At 38.8% G+C, this 20243-nt stretch overlaps 1 protein-coding gene and 1 pseudogene across 1 annotated transcript in view; both read left to right on the top strand.

The window, feature by feature from the left end:
• The first annotated feature begins 73 nt into the window (after nucleotides 1-73).
• The window catches only part of PDE6D (phosphodiesterase 6D), a 37135-nt gene continuing 16965 nt past the window's right edge, over nucleotides 74-20243 (top strand). Inside the window, exon 1 of the mRNA XM_011383711.2 lies at nucleotides 74-333. Within this exon, the coding sequence (XP_011382013.1) occupies nucleotides 284-333 (50 nt within the window). The 5' untranslated portion in view covers nucleotides 74-283. The remainder of the gene's footprint in view (nucleotides 334-20243) is intronic.
• Nucleotides 15805-15923, top strand: LOC111733217 (annotated as a pseudogene).

The raw sequence follows: 20243 nt of genomic DNA, 5'->3' as shown, positions 1-20243 counted from the left end.
TCCCCCTGCGAAGCCGCTGAGTATTTCTATTGGTTTATCGGGATGCCAATCGCGGAAGCGGGCTTTCTATTGGCTTCGGGGAGGGCGCTCCTAGGCTAGGGGGAAGGAGAAGGGATCAGGAGCGGGAGCTGACTGGAGGGAGAGGCCGGTCCGGGTCTGGCCGCTGCCGCTGCTCGCCCGAGGTCTCCAGGCCGGGCTGCAGCTCAGTCCTCGGCTCCGGGGCACCGTCTGCGAGGCTCCGCCGGGCCAGCGTGGGAGAGCCGCGGGCGGCTGCCGCCGCATCATGTCAGCCAAGGACGAACGTGCCAGGGAGATCCTGAGGGGCTTCAAACTGTATCCGCCCGGGAGCGGGGCGGGGCCGGGAGGACTCGGGAGGCGGCCGCTCGCTGAGGAGACTGGCCGGGGACGGGGGCTGCGCCAGGTGGGCACCCGAAGAGAGGCGGTGGGAGGGAGGAAGGGAACGGCATCCCTGGCCCCCGACGGGACCTGGCGTTGGAGGCGGGGAAAGGGGCGTCCTGAGTGAGGAAGGGGACGTTGACGGGAGCCCGGCGGGGTGGAGGCGGAGGAGCCCCGGAATTGGGGTGGGAGAGGCGCCGGACATTGGGAGCTGGTGTCGGGGAGGCCAGCTTGAGTCCCACCTCCGGCCGGCACCCAGAGGCCGGGAAGGGGCTGCGGTCCGCAGGGAAGGGTCGAGGGGGCGCGGTGGGCTGGCCTCGAAGCCCAGCAGCCTCCTTGGCGGGAAGCCCCCCGGGGGAGCAGGGTAAAGTGACTTGGAGCAAGTGACCTTGTGTGGGACAAACGCAAATGCTTGTGTTAAACTCTCTTGGGGTCCCACCCCCGTCTTGCTTCCACGTCCTGTTTCCACAACTTCTCTTCCTCACTTGTGGCTCCTTCCAGGGTTGGAGCAGAGGAAGCGGGGAAGAGAAAAGTCTGAGATCGCCCTCACCTTAACTCTGCTTTGGCCTTTTGAGGCATCGGACGGTCGCTGCTTTCCCCTCAACCCCCCAATTTTCTTTCCAGCGACATGAGGACCCTAAACTTGTGCGTGAGATGCCTTGAGGTGTTTTGGGTTTGCCCTGGAATTCTTGGCAAAGGTATCTTCGCTCGCGTTTGTGCGGGTATCGCGTAGACGTGGTGGAGCTGTCCAGCAATCATTTGATTAGATTGGGGACACGGTAGGACCTAGTAGGATATAGATACAATTCCCTCAGGCCTGTTGTAGCGTCGGTTGTACAACCCTCTCTCCTTAATATAGTGAGAAAATTTCATGTTTTAATAAAGTGTTGATCTGTAACTATATAATGTGGATGAAAAAAAATGCAATCTTGTACATTCCAATTTGGCATTTTCCTGCTGACCTTAATCTCTTCTTACATCCTGTGCATACAATACGGAACATTCTTAAATTCCTCTCTCAGTGAAAACGTAGTCACCACTTTAGGGCTTCTCCCGTGGAGGTTTTGTAAAGCGCTGTTCTCTGAGCTGCCTGTGTGTTTTCACAATGCCCGTTTCACCCCTGCAAATGTTCATAGTTTTGTCACAATCAGAAACCAATTTGGCAGTAAATTTTAGCACACAAGTGCGAAAGAGTTACAGGACATTTTGGGTGTACAGATGAAATTTTTCAAATGGAACCTGGCCTGCTTATGCTTGTTTTAAAAAACGGAAGGCATTATCACCTTTGCATAATGCCACTCACGATAAACTCTCAATGCTTTTATGTAGTGAAGTTTAGTAACTACCTTTTTTACAGCTCCATGTGCCTTTCCATGTTTCTCTTCGTAATATGAGTAAAATGAGATGGCTGAAGTGTTAGAAAAGCTATGACATGGATTTTATTCTTCCCTTAAGTAATTTATATTGTTACTCAACATGTGTACTGTAGACAGTAAACCAGAGACTATGGAGAATTGAGAGATTTCAGAAACAGCATTTTTGTTGGATTGGAATTAATGTTTTGCCAAAAACAAGGTGAGGTCTTTTTGATGACTTTAGAACAAAGCAGGAGGGAAAGTTTGAGCTTCTCATTTTCAGTCTTGGTTCTTGAACCTGTTGAGGAAGAGGCTAAGGGACAAATATGGAAAACGGTAGAAAGCATAAGAACCTCTGTCAGTTCACTAGAAGGGAAGGTGAATTGACCAATTCAGTGATGACATTAGTGGGTCAAGAAACAGACTTTCAGGAAAAGTTTGAGCTGGGGCTGATTAAATTACAAGGGAAGCAGCCTCATAAAAGTTAGCGTGGGAGCAATGGAATGTTCATCCTCTGGTAACCTTTATGGCATCTGGCATCTGAGAATTAAGAGAGAAAAGGAAAGGAATTCTAGAATTTGCTACTACCTTTGGGAAAAATAAAACTAATGTTTTATTAAGGAACTACCTGACTATTGTCCACCTTTTATTGGGTAAATTGTTTTCTGAGCTTTCGTTTAGAGTATCTGTTCTTGTAAGAAGAGTTTTACTGCAAAAAAAAAAAAAATCGCTGTTTTACTCTTCTACCAACAGTATTGACAGAACTCATTTTGTTCATTGACTATGTTGGTCTTTTTAATTTGGACCAGTTTGAACAACAAGTGATATCTTGTTTTAATTTGCATTTCCCTGGATCCCTAGATCCCTGGAGGGTGGTTGAGAGCTGTACTAGACTGTACATAGAGCTATACCAGTAATCCTAGACCTGCACACTTGGTTTTGTGTCCTTGTGCATCCTCTTTAACCACTGACTCAATTTCCTCAGTTGTAAATGGGGATAAAAACCTATGTCATAGGGTTATTGTGACCCTAGGCAGAGCATTCAAACTCTGAATCTCAGTATCCATATCATTTATTCAAAGGGTTATTATGAGGATTAAATGAGACTACATATAAAATGCTTAGTACAGAGCCTGGCACATAGTAAGTAGGTAATAATGTTAACTGCTATTGTTACAGTAGTGTTAATATTACTGTAAAGCCACTTATTTTTCTGAGATATAACCAATGCCTTCATGCTATTATTCTCTTTTCTTACTGAGAAACTATAATATTTCTGTTTTGCCTCTTTGAAAAAATGATTCAGTTAATAAGCATTGATGTGTACCTGATATTTTATCTTGTTTTCTAGGAATTAATCACATTCCAATTTACTGCAGATTAACAACAACAACAAAAAGAACTAGTTTCTGAAAGGTTTCTGAAAGCACCTTTCACTTGTGCCCTTGCATTTTCTCTCTATCGTTTAGTCCTGGATCTCCCATATCATCTTTCTCGTAACATCTTGATCTTTGACTTTACTTCCAGTCAAAAATAGTCGTCTTTATATTTTCTAGTCACTTAGATTTCCTTATTAAGAATAGAATAGACTGTTGAACTTTTCTTGAATGACTGTATTGTCTATTAGATGCCTTGGCCAAGTGTTAAAAATGAGTTTGAGGTTTATGGTTTCCTAAAATATAGTCTTTGTCTATCAACCCAAGTTCTGTGAGAGCAACCAAAATATACCACCCATTCAGCCAATAAACATGTTGATCACAGATTGTCTAGTCATGGACTTCATGTAAATTGTGATTGGTAGTTTGTTTTCTAGGATCCTCTGGAATGACTCTTGAGAAGTTGTTATTGTTATCCTTAATGAATTAAATTAATATAGTGTCCTACTGATGGTGTTATTTAGGATTTTTAAATAGGCATTCCTACTTTTGCATTTTGGGCAGGAATTTGGAGTATAGATACTTATAGTCTTCTTCAGACCTTAAAATTTCTTCCCAGGATTGTGTATATGGTTTACAGTGAAATAGTATAGTAACTTCTGGAAAAATGGAACAGAACATGGTAAGACTCTCATGGAAAATTCTGGTTACATCATCACTGTATTTGATAAAGGGCTAGCAGTGGTGTGTGATTTGGCAGCTCTAGGTTCATTCTAGGCTTGACCTCACTTTTGCCTCACAGACTTCCTTTGTCAGCACTCTACACCCACAAATCCCCATGACAGAGGAGGACTTGACTTCTGAATGTATAAAACTTCCTATTCCAAGCTCTAGCATCATAGGAAGGTATTTTAACAGCCATCTTGTCTAGTGATATGACTGTTCCAATGATTGCTTGAATGCTTAAAACACAAATTGTCAAGATTTTAAGAGCAGCATTCTTTTTTTGCTTTTGACCTGCTGATAATTATGAGGCTGAGAGGAAAAGCATATATATTTTCCTGCAGTCCAATATCCATAAAGATTTCAGTGGATTGGACTAAAGAAACACACATTTTGTGGCAAAGAAGGTGATAGTCCCACTGTAAAAACACATGAACTCGTTTAGCGTACAGTGAGGGGGCCACACAGCAAATGGAACTGGTCCAGAGTAGAGGGACTTGAAATATGCCATACATAAAATAATTAGAGAACTGAAGAGTTTTAACCTGAAGATGAAAAGTTTGGCAAGGGACATGAGTATTCTCTTCTAAAGTTTAAAAAACTGTTCTAAAGAAGAACTGAATGTGTTTCGTGTGACTCTCAGAGGAAACACAAGGATAGCAGTTACAGGAGACAGAGTTTATTTCACCCAATTTCTAACGATTAGAGTTACCTGCAAAAAAAAAAAAAGAAAAAAATTCTAGAAAGTATTTAAACAGCAGATGGATGCCTGTCCATCAAGAGTATTTCAGAGGGAAATTATGTATGCATCAGATAAGTATTAGAGTAGCTGATCTACAGAAGGACTCAGATCCTCTTCCAACACAGCAGTTCTTTGATTTGGAGACGACTTTTCTGAGTTAACAAGGATTCTTTTCAGCAAGTATTTCTATTGAGATATGTACAGTACCTAAAATAGGCAAAACATTTTTTGTGATTTGATGTAATTAAAGCAAGATATCATTTCCTTTTTGTTTTTCAGACAACTCTTCTTAGATATTTACTGTTGGTGAAGGATTTTGTGTAGTGCATTGTGGATCCACTGATTCAGAGTCATGGAAAAAGCAATTATTGCTTCCGAATTTAGATAAAGTCTAGAGAACTAAGCATAAATAACTCTAACATGAATATTAGTATAAATATAGCCACAGAAGAAAGGGGATGACTTAATAATATCTGACATTCCTGTATCTTTTTCAGTTTTTCAAAAGACTTTGATGTATTACCACAACTCTATACATTATTACCCTCACTTTATAGGTAGGAAATTAAAGATTGATGAGGTTATCATTCAGATAAAAGCAGAACCTTAATTTAAACCTTGGTTTGTTTTTCTATAAACTGTTATTTTCTATGATATACCATGATGCTTCTCTGGGGAATTAATTTTTTTACTGTATTATTGATTTTGAGTTTAAAATTTTTCCTTGATGTTTAAGTCACAGATTTATTTTTCACTTAAGAATTGCTCTCTTTCCTTTTGGTTATATCCTCTATATTCTTTGTTTTCTCTCAGCTCTCAGATTTAGAGGGCAGGGTTTAGCCTGGGATAAGGAAGAATTTTTTAACAATTACAGTTACCTAAATAAAAGGCATTTTCTAGAAAGTATTTAAGCAGCATGTATTAGTCTGCTAGAGCTGATAAAACAAAGTAGCATATGCTGGCGGCTCAAACAACACACATTTATTTTTCAACAGTTCTGGAGACTGAGAAGTCCAAGATCAAGGTGCTAGCTGACTTGATTCCGGGCCGGGACTCAGTTTCTGGCTTGCAGATGGGCTTTTTCTCCTTGTGCCCTCACTTGGTGGAGCAAGAGTAGAGGCAAATCATAGGAGAGTCATAACTATACCATGTGTGGCACCACTACCTGGGCGACAGTTCTGTTTGGAAATGATGGCTCATGGACAGTTTCCTGCTAAATGAAAGATTTTTAAAAAGAGAGGAACTCTGAGAATCTAGCCTGATAATTTTCATGGAATAAGATATGAGAAATTTAATCAGAAGCCTTTGCTTTTGAGCCATCTTCTCTGTGAAGAGCAAAGGCCATAGTGCTGCCACTTACTGGTCACTCAGACATTTGTTGGCAGGGTTATAAGTGCCAGGTAATCTGCTAAACCCAAGAGATACAAAATGATAGCCCAGTTTTCATATCCAAAGAACTTTTATTATATAAAGGAGAGAGAAAAGAGAAAAACAATCAGAATACAATATGGTAAGTACCTAGTAGTGTAAAGTGCTATGGAACCTCAGAGAAAGGATGACTACTGCTGGAGGCATGTGGAAGACTTCAGGATTGTCTTTTGAAAAGGATTGAAAAGTGAGTAGGTGTTGAGCAGTTTAATTTTTCAGATACTATAGAGTAACAGTGAGGAAGGAAAGTGAAGGCATGAAAATGAGGGGAAAGAGTGTTCCAGAGGGAAGTTGGGATCAAGAATGAGGAAGAATGAAAATCAAAAACAAATCCTTGGAATTGCTGGAAATTTCATTCACTCGATGAATAATTGAGACTCTACTGAGAGTCCCATGATACCTTATAGGTCAATGGTGATCTTTTTGAGAATAGCAGATATCTGAGGAAACAAATTAAACTATAATCTGCCAAGATGAGGAAATGGATAATAGATGAAGAAGCGAAGTCACCAAGAAATCTGGTGACCTAGGAAAGCAGAGATTAGAGGAGTGGTCTGAGTAAGTGGAGAGATTTTATTAAAGAATGGAAATCACTTATTTAAGCTCTCCAACTTTGTGCAAGGTACTTAATATCTATTAAAGAAGTATAATGCTTGCTCCATATGCCTTGTAGGGATATTATGAAATGAGTGAAATAATATATGCCAACTCACTTTAAAAATCATTGCTCTACAAATGGGTTATGCTTACTATTACATTGTTAACAATTATCTATCTTTCCTTTAAGTTCAGGGTTGCTTTCTATTTTGCAGATTTTTAGGTGTCATGTGTCAAGGTGTTGATAAAGCCAGAGTCTTAGTGAGTGTTTTTTCTCTAGTTTAGGCATCTGAAGCCTCTTTTCACCGTCTGGGAAGTGATAGCAAAGGAAGCCCCCTACATGATACATACGTCCCATTTGAAAGCCAAAATCATCTTTGGCTTTGCTTTTATTAACTTGAGGAAGTTGATTTTCCTCTCAATACTGTAGCATTCTTAAAAACCAGGTAAAATCCGGGGATCTGTGACTGTGGATTTTGACAGAATTCAAGGCACTATCCTTATGCCTTTAAATCACATGTAAGAAACAGTGGCCAACCTGACCCTTTCGGGAACATGCCCTTGGGAAAGAGCCTTGTATGATCTCTTCCTTGATCAGGAGGTTCTGGGAAGCAAATAAAAATGTAAAGGGAGTCTCTAAGAATCTCTTTGGATATGTCTATTCTAGCATGTTTCTGACCAGTTTCAGGCACATAACAGCACATATCAGTAGAATAATAGGCCTCCTAGAAAAAGAAAGGTTTGTTTCACTGTTTGACTTTGCTAGTGAGAAGATGGTGTTATGTTTCGAATAGTGATCTTTTTTTCATTACTAAATTACTTACCTCCACTGTTTCCCAGGCCAGTTTGGATTTTGATTGTATGCTTTCCAAGCACAGTACCTTTGCCAGGGCTAGAGTATTATTTCATAGGGATCTCACCACTAATTACAGTGCTGCATATTATGTTTCAAGGATACTGAAACCTGGTTTCTCGGGGAAACCATTTATATTTTCTCACCTTGTCCCTCATAAATAGAAAAAATACCACAAGGAAAATCACTGGGAAATTTTGGATGAGAAAGATGTTTAAATGTCTATGAATTAGAATTGGTTTTTAAGAATGTACTAAAAGGCAGGATGTTCTGTATAACCAATGCTAGTGCAGGAGAAGCCTAGAGGGGGGGCTTTGACAGAATTGATATTTAAAAATTAATGAAGGTGGAAATAAGAGAAGGAAATGAGTTCAGAAAGTGAGCAAGGAGGAAAGAGTTTGAGAGGAGAGAGATCATAAAGGCAGAGTGTTAAAAAGCATAACAAGAAGGGAAAAAAAAAATAGGAAAGCAGAGCAAAGAAAGACATTCCTATGATGAAAATGCTTAGGATACCACTAAACTGGTAGTCATTGCAGTAGCTTCCGCCCCAGAGGAATGTGAAGGGAGTTTTTCTTCATGTCTATGACCTTGGTATTGAAGCTTTGCCTCATATTCCTCTGGTCTGCCATGGTAGACATTAGCATACATCATTATCATTATGTGCTTAGTCAGCCACTTTGCCTCAAAATTCTACTTACCTTGATGTTCCTCAGTCTATACGTAATGAACCACATGCCCATATATAATTTATAGGTACTCTGCCAACTCATGAATTCAACTTAATGCAGAATGAGCTTTTAAATTCTGTGTTTTTACCTGCAATTCGCTGACTGACTTAGCTGCTCTCCTTAGGGAGAATGGGTTTTGCGGGGTTCGTTGATTTGCTTTTTCTTTTTTGCTGAGCTCCAGCTCTAAGGTGCCCTTTCCACAGCCTGCTGAACCCTGAATGAGACGCTCCCCTAGTTTGGCTTGTAAACACCCTTCAGTGAGCCTTGCTTTCTGGTTGCTCAGCCTGAAAGAGATTTCTAATCAACCTCTCTGAGTTGCTCTCTGGTACTCAGTGTGGTTCAGCACATATGTGAGTGCCAATGGGGCGCTGAGCACTGAGAAGGAAGGATAAATAATATACTGCCGATGGAATTTGACTTGCAAACTTGTAATGTACGGTACATTCTGTTAAGTACTGTGAAGCAGATGTAAACAAGTGTGCAGGTGCACTGTAGAGGGATCAAATAGCTTTGCCTGGAGTGTATTGGGGACCACAATCAGAGAGGAGGTTGCTTTAGCACTGGATCTTTAAGGAGAATACTGGAGAGTGGGATGCTAGTTCTAGGCAGAGGGAGCAGTGTGTGCTGAGCACTGAAGCACAAGAACATAATGTCTTTGGGAAGTGCAGCAGTTAGGCCTGGCTGGAGGATAGAGGGCTTCTAGGGGCTAGGGTAGGAGATGACTCTGAAGAATGGACTGGATAGCACAGACTAGACTTATTATCTTCCTCCAATAAGCTTTGATTTACCCTCTTGACTTCTTTACCCCAGGCTTATAGCAATTTATTATACCTGCTGCCCTCCTGGTAGCCTGTTGATTTCCTGTTCTGTATCAAATTGTCCTTTCTACGTGACACTACCTTCCAATCTCACCCTTCTCTATTAACTTATAACCCTTTTTTTAAAAAATCAGCATTCCCCAAATCTGTTTACAAAGCCTAAACTTTATATATTCCTCAGAAACGTGTATGTCTGAGGATGGAAAAGCTTTTTCTTATTGTACACTCGCATAGGATTAAACGGACTGTGTCAAGAGCAGAGGTCTTTCTATCTTCTAGAACAATGCTTATACTATCACTGGTAAAAACCAAATTTTTACTTCTAATTCTTCCAATATTTTTATTCAATAAATGAAAATGAAAATGAATTATTAGAAAAATGACATACAAAATAAAAGTTGGAAATTTTTATTATTAAAATCAACAAATTACTCTGCTGAATTGCTATTAAAAATTTTGAACTTATCTTGTCACAGACTGGTAGATGGATTCACAGACCAGCACCAATCTGTGGACCACATTTTGAGTCGCACAGCTGTGTAATCCCCAATACAACTTGTGCCTGATACACGGTAGAACTTCAGTGCATGTTTGGGGAATAAATATGTGAATGGGATGTTTAGCGTGATTATGGTAATAGGAAGGAAAAAGTGACAGTAGCAGCTCTCTTCGGAGAGTTGGAGAGAAATGATTAAGTGAGAAAGTAAAGAGTACTACAGTAATGTTACCCCCACATAAAACTGTTTCTCATCACTCTCTGAATGTCATTCCTTTGGCTCTCTAGCGTGGCAAACGAATACTAGGAAATTACTTACCTGAATTTCTGAGATATATTCGTTTTGATCTTGCCAAATTTATAAAACTTACCCTAAATGTCTGCAGAAAAATGTCAATCCACTTATCTGAACTAGCTCTCTTGAGCAAATCTACAGATGGCTAGGATTGATTTCAAAACCTTACCCCTGCTCTTCAAATCAAAGAGTCTCTCCATGTTGTAATATGGACCAAGCTGCCAAATGTTTTTCCTGCCTGAGGTTTCCTCATTTCCTTGTGTGTCTTCTCAGATTAGCTGAATAGAGTAAGAAGTCTTTTTATCCAAAACTTTGTAGCAAACACTCTTTCTCTGTCAAGATTGCTTACAACAGAGCAAATTTTTAGTTCTTAAAAGCAAATTATAAGACCCTGAATCCCCTTCAAATAAGAGGGATTCATGGTGTCATTCAGGGGATAGAAAAGCAGGTGGTCTACTTTTTAATATTCAAACACATAGCTGCATTTGAAAATTATCTTGAAATATGTATACTTAACTAATATTGAATGCAAGTTGTAATAGAGCAGTCTTATTTTCATAAATAGAATTTTGTGTTCATTGTAGATCAGTGCAGCATCAATAACTCAATACATCGTCCTCGTTCTCTACTACCATAACCCGAGAGAACGCTGTTAGGAAGGGCAAAAAAAAACACCTTTTCATAGTATATTTGGGTGTCTGCCTGCCTCTCATCAGTTCCTTCAGCTCTTCTAGCACTGGAGGCCTGTCCTCACAAAGATACTCAGGACCCTGCAGCTGCCTGAAGCCACTCTCTTTTCAAGAGAATGTATCGTGCACAGGCCTCTAGCTATGTTATTTTACTAGCTCTGAGTTCCTGGGAAAAGTATTCAGCTTCTGAGAGCACCACTGTTTCATGTGGGGCTCAGTATTAAATGAGATAAGCTTAAAAATAGAAAAGAGGGGCTCTTAGTTTAGTGCGTGGCATATGTATTGAATTTAGGTACTCAAGTATTAGTTCTTTCACTGTCTCCTCTTTTTTTGAAGACTAGCTTTAAGCGATAAACGTAGCCAGATGCCAGGAAAGGCTGGAAATACTGTCCACTTTTTTCCTGGCCTTATACTGTCTGCAAGTATCGAGTTAAACAAGACTGTTAAGAAACTAACTCTGATAAATGTAAGAGTCAGGACTTTGTCTGCATTGGTAATGAACCATAGATTAAGAATTTTTGACCTTTATAGCCAGTATTAGGCTAATACAATCAATGGGGTTTCCCTTAGCCTTTGGAGATTTTAGAGAAACTCGGAAGACGGACTAGAACCTGAGTTTTGGACTGATTTCTGTTCTCCCAGTCCTGACTGGACCAATCGTCAAATGGCAACACTACTTACCATTCAAGTGTAGAAAAGACCAACTCCTCAACTGGTACTAGATCTGTTACCTCGTCATTGTTGTGGCTTTATTGATTTTATGTAGTTTGATGTGGTTCAGTAATTTCTGGAAAGCTTGCCTAACCTAGAAAATAGTGTTTCTAGTCATGTATCATGTCCTCTTTATAAATATGTCTTTTACCCATCAAGGATATGTAATTAAAAACCAAGAATCAGGAACCCCAAAAGTAAATGAGTTCTGACCAGTGTAATCCACTAGCAGCATAATCTGAGCTGACATTCCACAGCACCAAAAGGCATCCTGTATCCTGCAGTATTTGGAAGTGCCTTTCTAGCCTCATGTCCTGGAGGGACTGGACTGCTCTATACCATGAGCTCAGGGATCATGATTTATTCATCTTCTATCTCCCGGTCTCTCCCCAGTACAGACTAGGCATACAGGATAGCTGATCATATCATATGAATGTTAAGAGAATGGATGTTTAAATCAGGCAGTCACAAACCACCTTTATGACTTATGGCTTTGTGACCTTTGAGCAAGATGCTTACCATCTCTAAACCACAGATTCCTCATCCATATAAGAGCTATAATAATAATGCCTATTTCATAGGGTTGTGAAGATTAAGATATGGACTTAGCACTTAGCCAATATCTGGCACTCAGTACATATTAGCCATCATCATACAGTAGATAAGTGCTGAATAGAAAGATCAGTGGTATTGTCATGATTATGTGTGTTTCTGCCAAAGGTTTTTACACCCAAGAGATGTGTCACATGAATCATCTGACAACAGAATTCTTTCCATTTCTTAGTAAAGTCTTCCCCTTTAGTTTCTTCTGTTCATTTAAATAGAAATTTACTTAGATATGGCCCATTTGATAAGGAATGTCCCATAAAGTATACCAGCTGATTCATATAATCGCTCCAGGTAATTTTATATGAAAGTTTTCCTATTTTATTGCTTTTAGAAATTATTTTGGAGGAATAAAATTCTGATGGTGACTTATGAATATTTTTATATTAAATATTTAATTTGTCACTCTAAAACATATGCTAAACATTTCCAATTTCCATGGGAAAGCCCTCAGGGGAAAAAATATCTTTTTATTTCTTTTTTTTTTTCATCATATATCTCTTGAAGTTTAGAAATTTGAAGAAGGGTATTGCCAAGAAGCTGCAAAGAGACCCCATGTTTGAGCTTCTTATTCTCTCTGAACACAGAGAGAAGCATTTGGGCAAATAGTCCATTGTTTGTTGTTGGCTCCTAAAGCACTGCCAGGGGAGACGTGTACTCCTGGGGTCTCTTCCGTGTCCCCAGGAGGGAGCTGGAAGGTGGTTATTAATCTGCACCAACTTCAGTTTGTTAGCCGTGCTAGATCCCAAACATGTCTTCAGCAGAGAAATAAATTCTACAGGTCCCCTTAGAGTGTTTCTCTATCCTTTTCCAGCACTGTAGCCAAGGGTTTCAGTTTTTCCATATCAGTGTTGTAAACATTTGATCTTTTTCTCTCACTGCCCACCTCTCTTCTGCCCCATGCTTTCTTGCCCTCCTCTGTGCATATAAAATATTTGAGCTCCAATGACTGTTTTCCCCTGAAAAATGTGTTGTGATTTCAAACTTTCAGTTCCTTAAAACCTTATTTCCTACAAACATCTTTTAACTCCCAGTATCAATTCTTTTTCATTTAATTGCAGACAGTATAAGGCCAGGGTAAAAGTGGACAATATTTCCAGCCTTTCCTGTAGACCACCCCTTCCTGTCTGGTGGTATAGAATATGGTCTTCAATGTCTATAATTTTTTCTTTTCATTCTTTAAAAGTATTTTCTTTCCCAGAAGCCTAAAAGCTACTCAGTCTCACCCCTGGGCCAGTAACATGGGCATCACATACGAGCTCGTCAGAAATATAGGATCCCGGGTTCTACCCCAGACCTACTCAGCCAGAGTCTATATGTTGATAAGATCCCCACGTGACCTGCATGCACATAAAAGTTTAAGAAAACACTGCTATAAATCATGTTTTGCTCAAGTAGTGTTCTCAATCCTAGCTGTTCAGTATAATCACCTGGAGAACTTTGAAAAATACTGATGCCTGGGTTCTATCTCCAGAGATTCTGATTTAATCGGTCTGGGGGTGGTCCAGGCATTGGGAGTTTTAAACAGTCCCCAGGTGATTCTAATATGCAGCCAAAGCTGAGAACCACTCTTGTGCATGAATCTTATTATTTGCCCTAGTTTCTTAGAATATCATTATATGTAAATCAGTGCAAGACAAATATAGACACCAAAATATTAAATGGCAATCTCCGGATTATAGGATTGTAGCTATTTATTGTTTTTTGTCCTCTATTTTCTAAACTTTCTATAATAGTCATGAATTCTTTTGGTAAAGAATCTTCATATGTGTATATATGCTTTTTAATAAAAGGAATCATGTTCTATATGTTTTATAAACTGCTTTTTAATTTTAATCTTTTTCACATATCAGTATATTACAAATATTTTCTGATAACATTAAATATCATTTACTTTTATATTGTTTAAAGTGATCCTGACCCAGGATGACTGGATTTTCACCTTAAAAAGTATTTTTACATGCTGACTGGGGTCTTTGAGAGACTGGCCAGTTAGCTTTTGGAAACTTTTAGTGTTTGGAAGCTTTCCTCGTCCACAGAAGGAGAGATGTTTAGATGGAGATGTTGAAACTAAAGTGAGATCAGACCAGACCTTCTCAGAGGCTTTTGCAACTATCGTCAGTCAAGTACCAGCATTTCTTTGAGCTCTTAAACCTAACACATAGAGTTTCACTTTACCGTCCCAGAAGATGCTGCACTACAGGGAATTCTTAATGATGTTTAGATTACAACCTATGTTTCCTAGTGGAGGGACTTATATTTCTAAACTTCCTCTCCAAATCCTTTTGGTTTAGTTGGAATTGTGCTTTAGGACAACTAATATCTCTTACAGTTTGAGTTTCTTCTGCATCAATCAAGTTAATCAAATCATGTACATTATGACATGGAAAGCCAGAAAATCTTTAGAGAACCTCAGTGGTGTATAGTTGACCAAGCTTTGTTGTGATCAAAGAAAGTCAAGTTCATCCCCTTTCCCAAACCTCGGAATAAATACCAGTTCTACGACTTCAAAAGAAAAAAAATGATCTACCTATAAAATTCTTCTGTCCTTAACCCAATCAAGTTGCATTATTTGGGAAGAGAATATTTGCTAATGGTCTCTTCACAATCAGAAGAAAGGAGATACATTCTGCAGCTGGAGAACCTTTTTGAAGATGCATAGTAGCTTACTCTGCAGGAGAAAAGTTCAATTTGTCATCTTTTTACCTCATTTAACCTTTTCTTTACCAGAATCTGTATATAAAAGGTTGAGACGTGTGGTGTTTTTAGTTTCAGAGAAATAGGCTTAATATTTTATTCACAGAATTGTAGTTCTGACTAACAGAGCTTTTAAATTTAGCATTTTTTCTGAGGAGAAAAATTCCCAGGTGCTTCACAACCTGAAGACTTCAGGAGCTGTACATGTTGACTAGGGATGCGTGTTCCCTTTGAGTAGTGTTTGATCTGAGTTTGCGCCTTAACCTGAGACAGTAGTGCTATCAACCCTGACTATCTTGTCTGGATATGCAAAACAGGAAGGGACAAGACACCTGGGTATAGTACAGCACTGAAAGGTGATACAGGTTTGTGAGTGTATATTCAGCTTTGGAGGCATGTTTTAGACACCGATACTTATCTTATCTCACAAGACCAGATCACTAGCAAGCCGAAGATGGTACTTTGTACAAGTCTTCATTACAGATAGTCCTTCTCACATTGCATTGTAATTATTCTTTTACTTGGTGGTTTTCCCTACCTGGGGGAGAACTCCAAGGAACATGCACAGGGATCATGTCTTATTAATCATAGTATATCTTAGCCCTGAGGTTAACACTCATAAATATTTAGTAAATGTTGGATAAATGAAATGTCCAATTCAGCCTTGTTATAATTCAAAACCCTTAGGTCATATCTAGATCTGGGTTAACTTGATTTTTTTTCTTTTTTCTTTTTTTTTCTTTTTCTTTCTTTCTTTTTCTCTCTTTTTTTTTTAATCAATTTTAAGTTGATCATTACTTAACACCAGTGTTTAAAAACTGTAAAGTAGATGACTATTATGGACATTCTGGAAGGAACATAATTATGAAAACTTCTATGTAAAATTCCATCAAAATTTTGGGGTTAAATTTTTAGACCACATTTATTTCTGTTCAGAACGATACTGTATTTTGATACTCTGTCATCATAGTGCCTTAACTCTTAAGTAAGATACAAAAGCACAAATTAAGAAAGAATATCTGGCCACCGATGTTAATATATTAGGTAAATTAAATAGATGAGACACATCTTTGATTTTTGGGTGCTTAGCAAAGTTATTGCCTTAAAGCATTATTTTGACTTCTTAAACGTTAGTCAAAAAGTTGTGATAGTCAGTTTGGAATATGTTCATCCTGAGTAACAGTTTTTTTATTTTTAAAAAATGAAATATATGAGATTAATGTAAAATATGTATTATACTATATATTAAACTATGTTTCAATATGTACCAAATTACTATTTAAAAATAATTTCAGTCTACGGCCATGCCACCCTTAATGGGCCAGATCTCAGTTGATCTTGGAAGCTAAGCAGGGTCAGGCCTGGTTAGTACTTGGATGAGAGACCACCTAGGAATACCGGGTGCTGTAGGCGTTAATAAAATAAAATAAATAAAAATAAATAAATAAAAATCGTTTCAAAAAGTGTATGTAAAAGAAAAAAATTGTAGTAAAATGAAAGAATATTCTATACAAGAGTGATTTCTTTAAAAACTTAGAAGGTGGCTTAGTAGAGCAACATCTGGGTTCTAATCTATCTCTACTTTTCACTAGCTTTGAGGCTTTAAATAAGCCTGTTAACGTCTCTGAGGCTGTTCTTTAAAATGGAGATGATACCTGCTTCATCTATCTGGATCAGCAGAGATAGTATATATAAAACTGATTTATAAACTTTAAGGTGCTATGCAAATGAATAATGGGTTTCAATGCTGGCCTTAGTAGGTTTGATAGTCTAATTCTATATATTTTTTTATCATTAAATCACTGGTTTAGAAAACATTAAGGTGGAAGGTATATAACTACTATTAAGCTTTTGAGAAATAACTGCTATTAAGCTTTTGATACATCTACGGAGTTCATGTGCAGACCAGACATATTTTTGTCATTTATAAAATAAAACTACAAAAAAAAAAGGTGGAACAGATTGTGTTAGATTCTCCCTAGTGTTTTTTTCAAGTTTTATTGAGATATAGTTGACATATAATGTGTTTTTGTTTTTTATTTTTCGGAGTAGATTTAGGCCAAGAATATATTTCATCTTAGTGCTAGATTCTTTGTATTCCTACAGACCCCTTTTTCACAAGCTTACTAAGTGTCTCTCTGATTCTTTATTGAATTTTTGCTTTTTGAAATATTGTATGACCCTTTTGTTAATTTCAAAGGCCTCGATAGCACTATAATTCTTTTTTAAATATTTATACAACAATTTTATTGAGATATAATCCACCCTACTATACAATTCACCCATTTACAATGTACAGTTCAGTGGTTTTCAGTGTATTCACCATGTTGTGTAACCATCAACTCAATCTTTTAGAACATTTCACCATCTCAAAAAGAAATCCTGTACCCATTAGCAGTCACGCCCCATTTTCCCTACCCTTCCACCCCAGCCATGGGAGACCGTTAATCTACTTTCTGTCTCTACAGATGTGCCTATTCTGGATATTTCATACGAATGGACCAATGGAATAAGTGATCTTTTGTGACTGGCTTCTTTCACTTAAGACAGTGTTTTCAAGGTTTCTCTGTTGTAACATATATCAGTACCTAATGCCTTTTTAATTTCAAATAATAAATAGTCCATTGTGTGGATATACCACATTTTATTTATCTATTCATCCGCTGATGAACATTTGGGTTGCTTCCACTTTTTGAGATATTATGAGTAATGCCGCTATGAACATTCACATACAAGTTTTTGTGTGAACATGTTTTCATTTCTCTTGGGCATAACCTGGGAGTGGAATAGCTGGGCCCTGTGGTCACTCAGTGTTTAACCTTCTGAGGAGCTGCTAGACTCTTCCAAAGTAGCGGCACCGTTTTCCATTTCCACCAGTCACGTATGAGGGTTCCAATTTTTCTTCATCCCCATCAACACTTTATTGTCTCTTTTTAATAATACCCATCCTAGAGAGTGTAAAGTGGTACTGCATTGTGGTTAGATGCATTTCCCTGATGACTAACGATTTGAGCATCTTTCATGTGTTTATTGGCCATTTATATGTCTTTAGAGAAATGTCTCAGATTCTTTTCCATTTTTTAAATTGGATTGTCTTATTATTGAGTTGTAAGAGTTCTTTGTATATTCTGGGTACAATTCTCTTATCAGATCTACGATTTCCAAAGGCAGGCTGCAGGGTGTCCCCTAGCGCTGGGGGCGCATATTCCACTGCTTCTGACCTCTAAAGTATCCCAGGTGGTTAGAGGCAGTAGAACAGGGGAGGCATGTTTATTTCCTAAGTAGATGAACCTTTTGTTTTTACCCTTTAAGCTTTTAACTTTCCTGGACATGAGAAGTTTTCGTTATTGTTTTTCGTTTTATACCTGTAGGTTTCTCTTGTTTGGCTGTTTTGGAGGAGTTTTTTTTAAAGTTTATCAGCCAAAACAGTTTGAGAGTTAGCAACATAAAATTTGCAGGTTTAGCACAAAGGCCATGATTTTTCACAGTCTGGAAATTATAGACTCCTAGAGAGGCCTAATGTGTGATGATTCCACTGGAAATCAGTTTGAAAACATAATTGCGATATCAGTTAATATAATAGTTCATTTTTATGTTCCTTTAATTTTACAAAAAAAAAGTTTTAGTTGTATATATTTGTACTCTCATGTAATAAAGAGTAAAGGATAAAATGGAATGGGGTCTGTCCTTCCCACGCCCTTTAGGATTTTGTCTTTCTGACTCTTAAGACTCACGCTCTTTTAAATGTTCCCTTTGGGAAAAGTTGGCCTCTTTTGTGCTCAGAAGGTTTGTTCTATTAAGAGACTCTTTTTTTCCCCCTCAGAAAACTAAAGGAAGATAAAAAATGCTTTTTGCTGATGGAAACCTGGTTTTTGTTCTTGATACCTGATGGCATGATTTCTTACTCTGGAAATGATCTTCCCCCTCGTCTTATAACAAAACATGGAGCTTCTAGTATGCTTTCTTTCTGAAAGTCAAGGGTCATGACAGTCCCTGGAGGAAAGCACAGGCTCAGGCTGTTTGGAAGTAATGTTGAAGCCAGATCTAGTGACAGTGATCAGTTCTCCCTGAGGACAATCTCCACGTAAGGGGAGAGCAATAGAACTGGTTCATTAAGACTGCCCAGTGATCATTCACAGGCAGTTTTCAATCGTAAAAATCAATAAAAAAATCACCTGCATCTTCATGCTACTATTTAGTAGCTGCTTAATATTATTAGGTAAGGGTTTTAATACCTCCAAAACTTAATTTTCCCACCCAAGAAGTGAGGTAATAGAGGTAATGATACCTAACTCATGAATTTTGTGTGTGTAGTGTACCTTATACAGGGCTTGGCACACCCTGTATTAATGAGATAAAGTATGAGGAAACAAGACCTAAGTATAAAAAGTTTAAATGTAAGAGATAAAGTAACAATACACGCAAGCTATTACCAGCTTGTAAGAAAGAATTTATGCCAAGAGAAAAGAGTGGTTTGGACAATAATATTAACAGTAATCTAGGGAGTAGTCACTATGTTCCAGGCACTTTATAGTTTTACATACGTTAACTCTCACTGAATCTTCGCAAAAATCATATAAGCATTTATTACGTTTTTGAGTCAAAGCAAACTAAGCCCAAGGTACGCAACTATTAAATAGCAGAGCCGTGATTATAACCAGGGCTGTGAGACTCCACGCCTGTGCTTTAACCACTTTGGATACTGGTGGGAGGAGACGGACTTAAACTGAACGTGAAAGGATGCTAGCATAAAGAGCTGTAAAAAGGAAAGGGTGTTTCCGATGGGAAACCAGACTTAGGAAAAGCATTAAAAAAAAGTTTCAAGGAAGGGTGTCACATATAGGGAAAGGTCAGTGATTGAACCACTTTGGCTGGAGCAGGTGGTTTTTGAAGTGAAGGGCATGTGTCTACACTTGATCCAGTGACAGTCGAAAGCACTGAAAGGTTTTTGAGCTGGGAGGTGACACAATCCAAGTGATATTTTAGAAACAATAGTCTGGCAGTAGTGTGCAGAGTAGATTGAAGGAAAAAAAAACGTGGAAATGCATTTCAGTGGAAGAAATAGCAGGGCTTGGTGACCGACCAGAAAGGGAGGTGGGAGGAGGTCATGAAGGGCAATGCTGGAAGAGACACAGCCCTCTGACAGTTCTGGCACCAAAATAATTTTGTCAAAGCTGGAAAAACCTTGAGAATAGGCTATAAATGACTCCATAACTCTCATTTCTGTAAACTTCCTGTACCTCCTGAAATGCAGGCTCCTCCCGGCAGCAGCCCTTCCTGGTGGTCTGCCCCCCCTTCCCCTGCTTCACACTCCACACTGTTCTCCCCAACACCACCCTGTCTAAAAGCCCTTTTTCCTTCTAAACAAAATCCCTTTCCTCCTGGAGCTCTTCACTGAGCCTCCCTCCTCTCTGCCTCCCTCACTGAAACCCAGCTCGCCACCGTGGAGGCGAGTTCCCTGGGAACCCTGGGGGGTGGGGGGCAGGGGCAGTGTTCTCCCTCACCTACTCTGGGGGCCGGGCCCAGGGGGACCGTCTGACAGGTGAACATTTGCATTTCCCCCATGTTTTGCTTAGTGTTCTTTTAAGGCGGTTTATCGTTTTCTTATATAAGCGCTCTTTATATGGTAAGAACCTTGTCCCTTTGCTTGTCGTATTATAAATATTTGGCTTAACTTTTTTTATGATGACTTTGAGGTATAGTAGGTGTTCTATGTATTTGCTTTCTGAAATA

Source organism: Pteropus vampyrus, unplaced genomic scaffold (assembly GCF_000151845.1).
Source record: "Pteropus vampyrus isolate Shadow unplaced genomic scaffold, Pvam_2.0 Scaffold539, whole genome shotgun sequence".
Classification (NCBI taxonomy): domain Eukaryota; kingdom Metazoa; phylum Chordata; class Mammalia; order Chiroptera; family Pteropodidae; genus Pteropus; species Pteropus vampyrus.
This window is presented reverse-complemented; position numbering and strand designations above follow the sequence as displayed.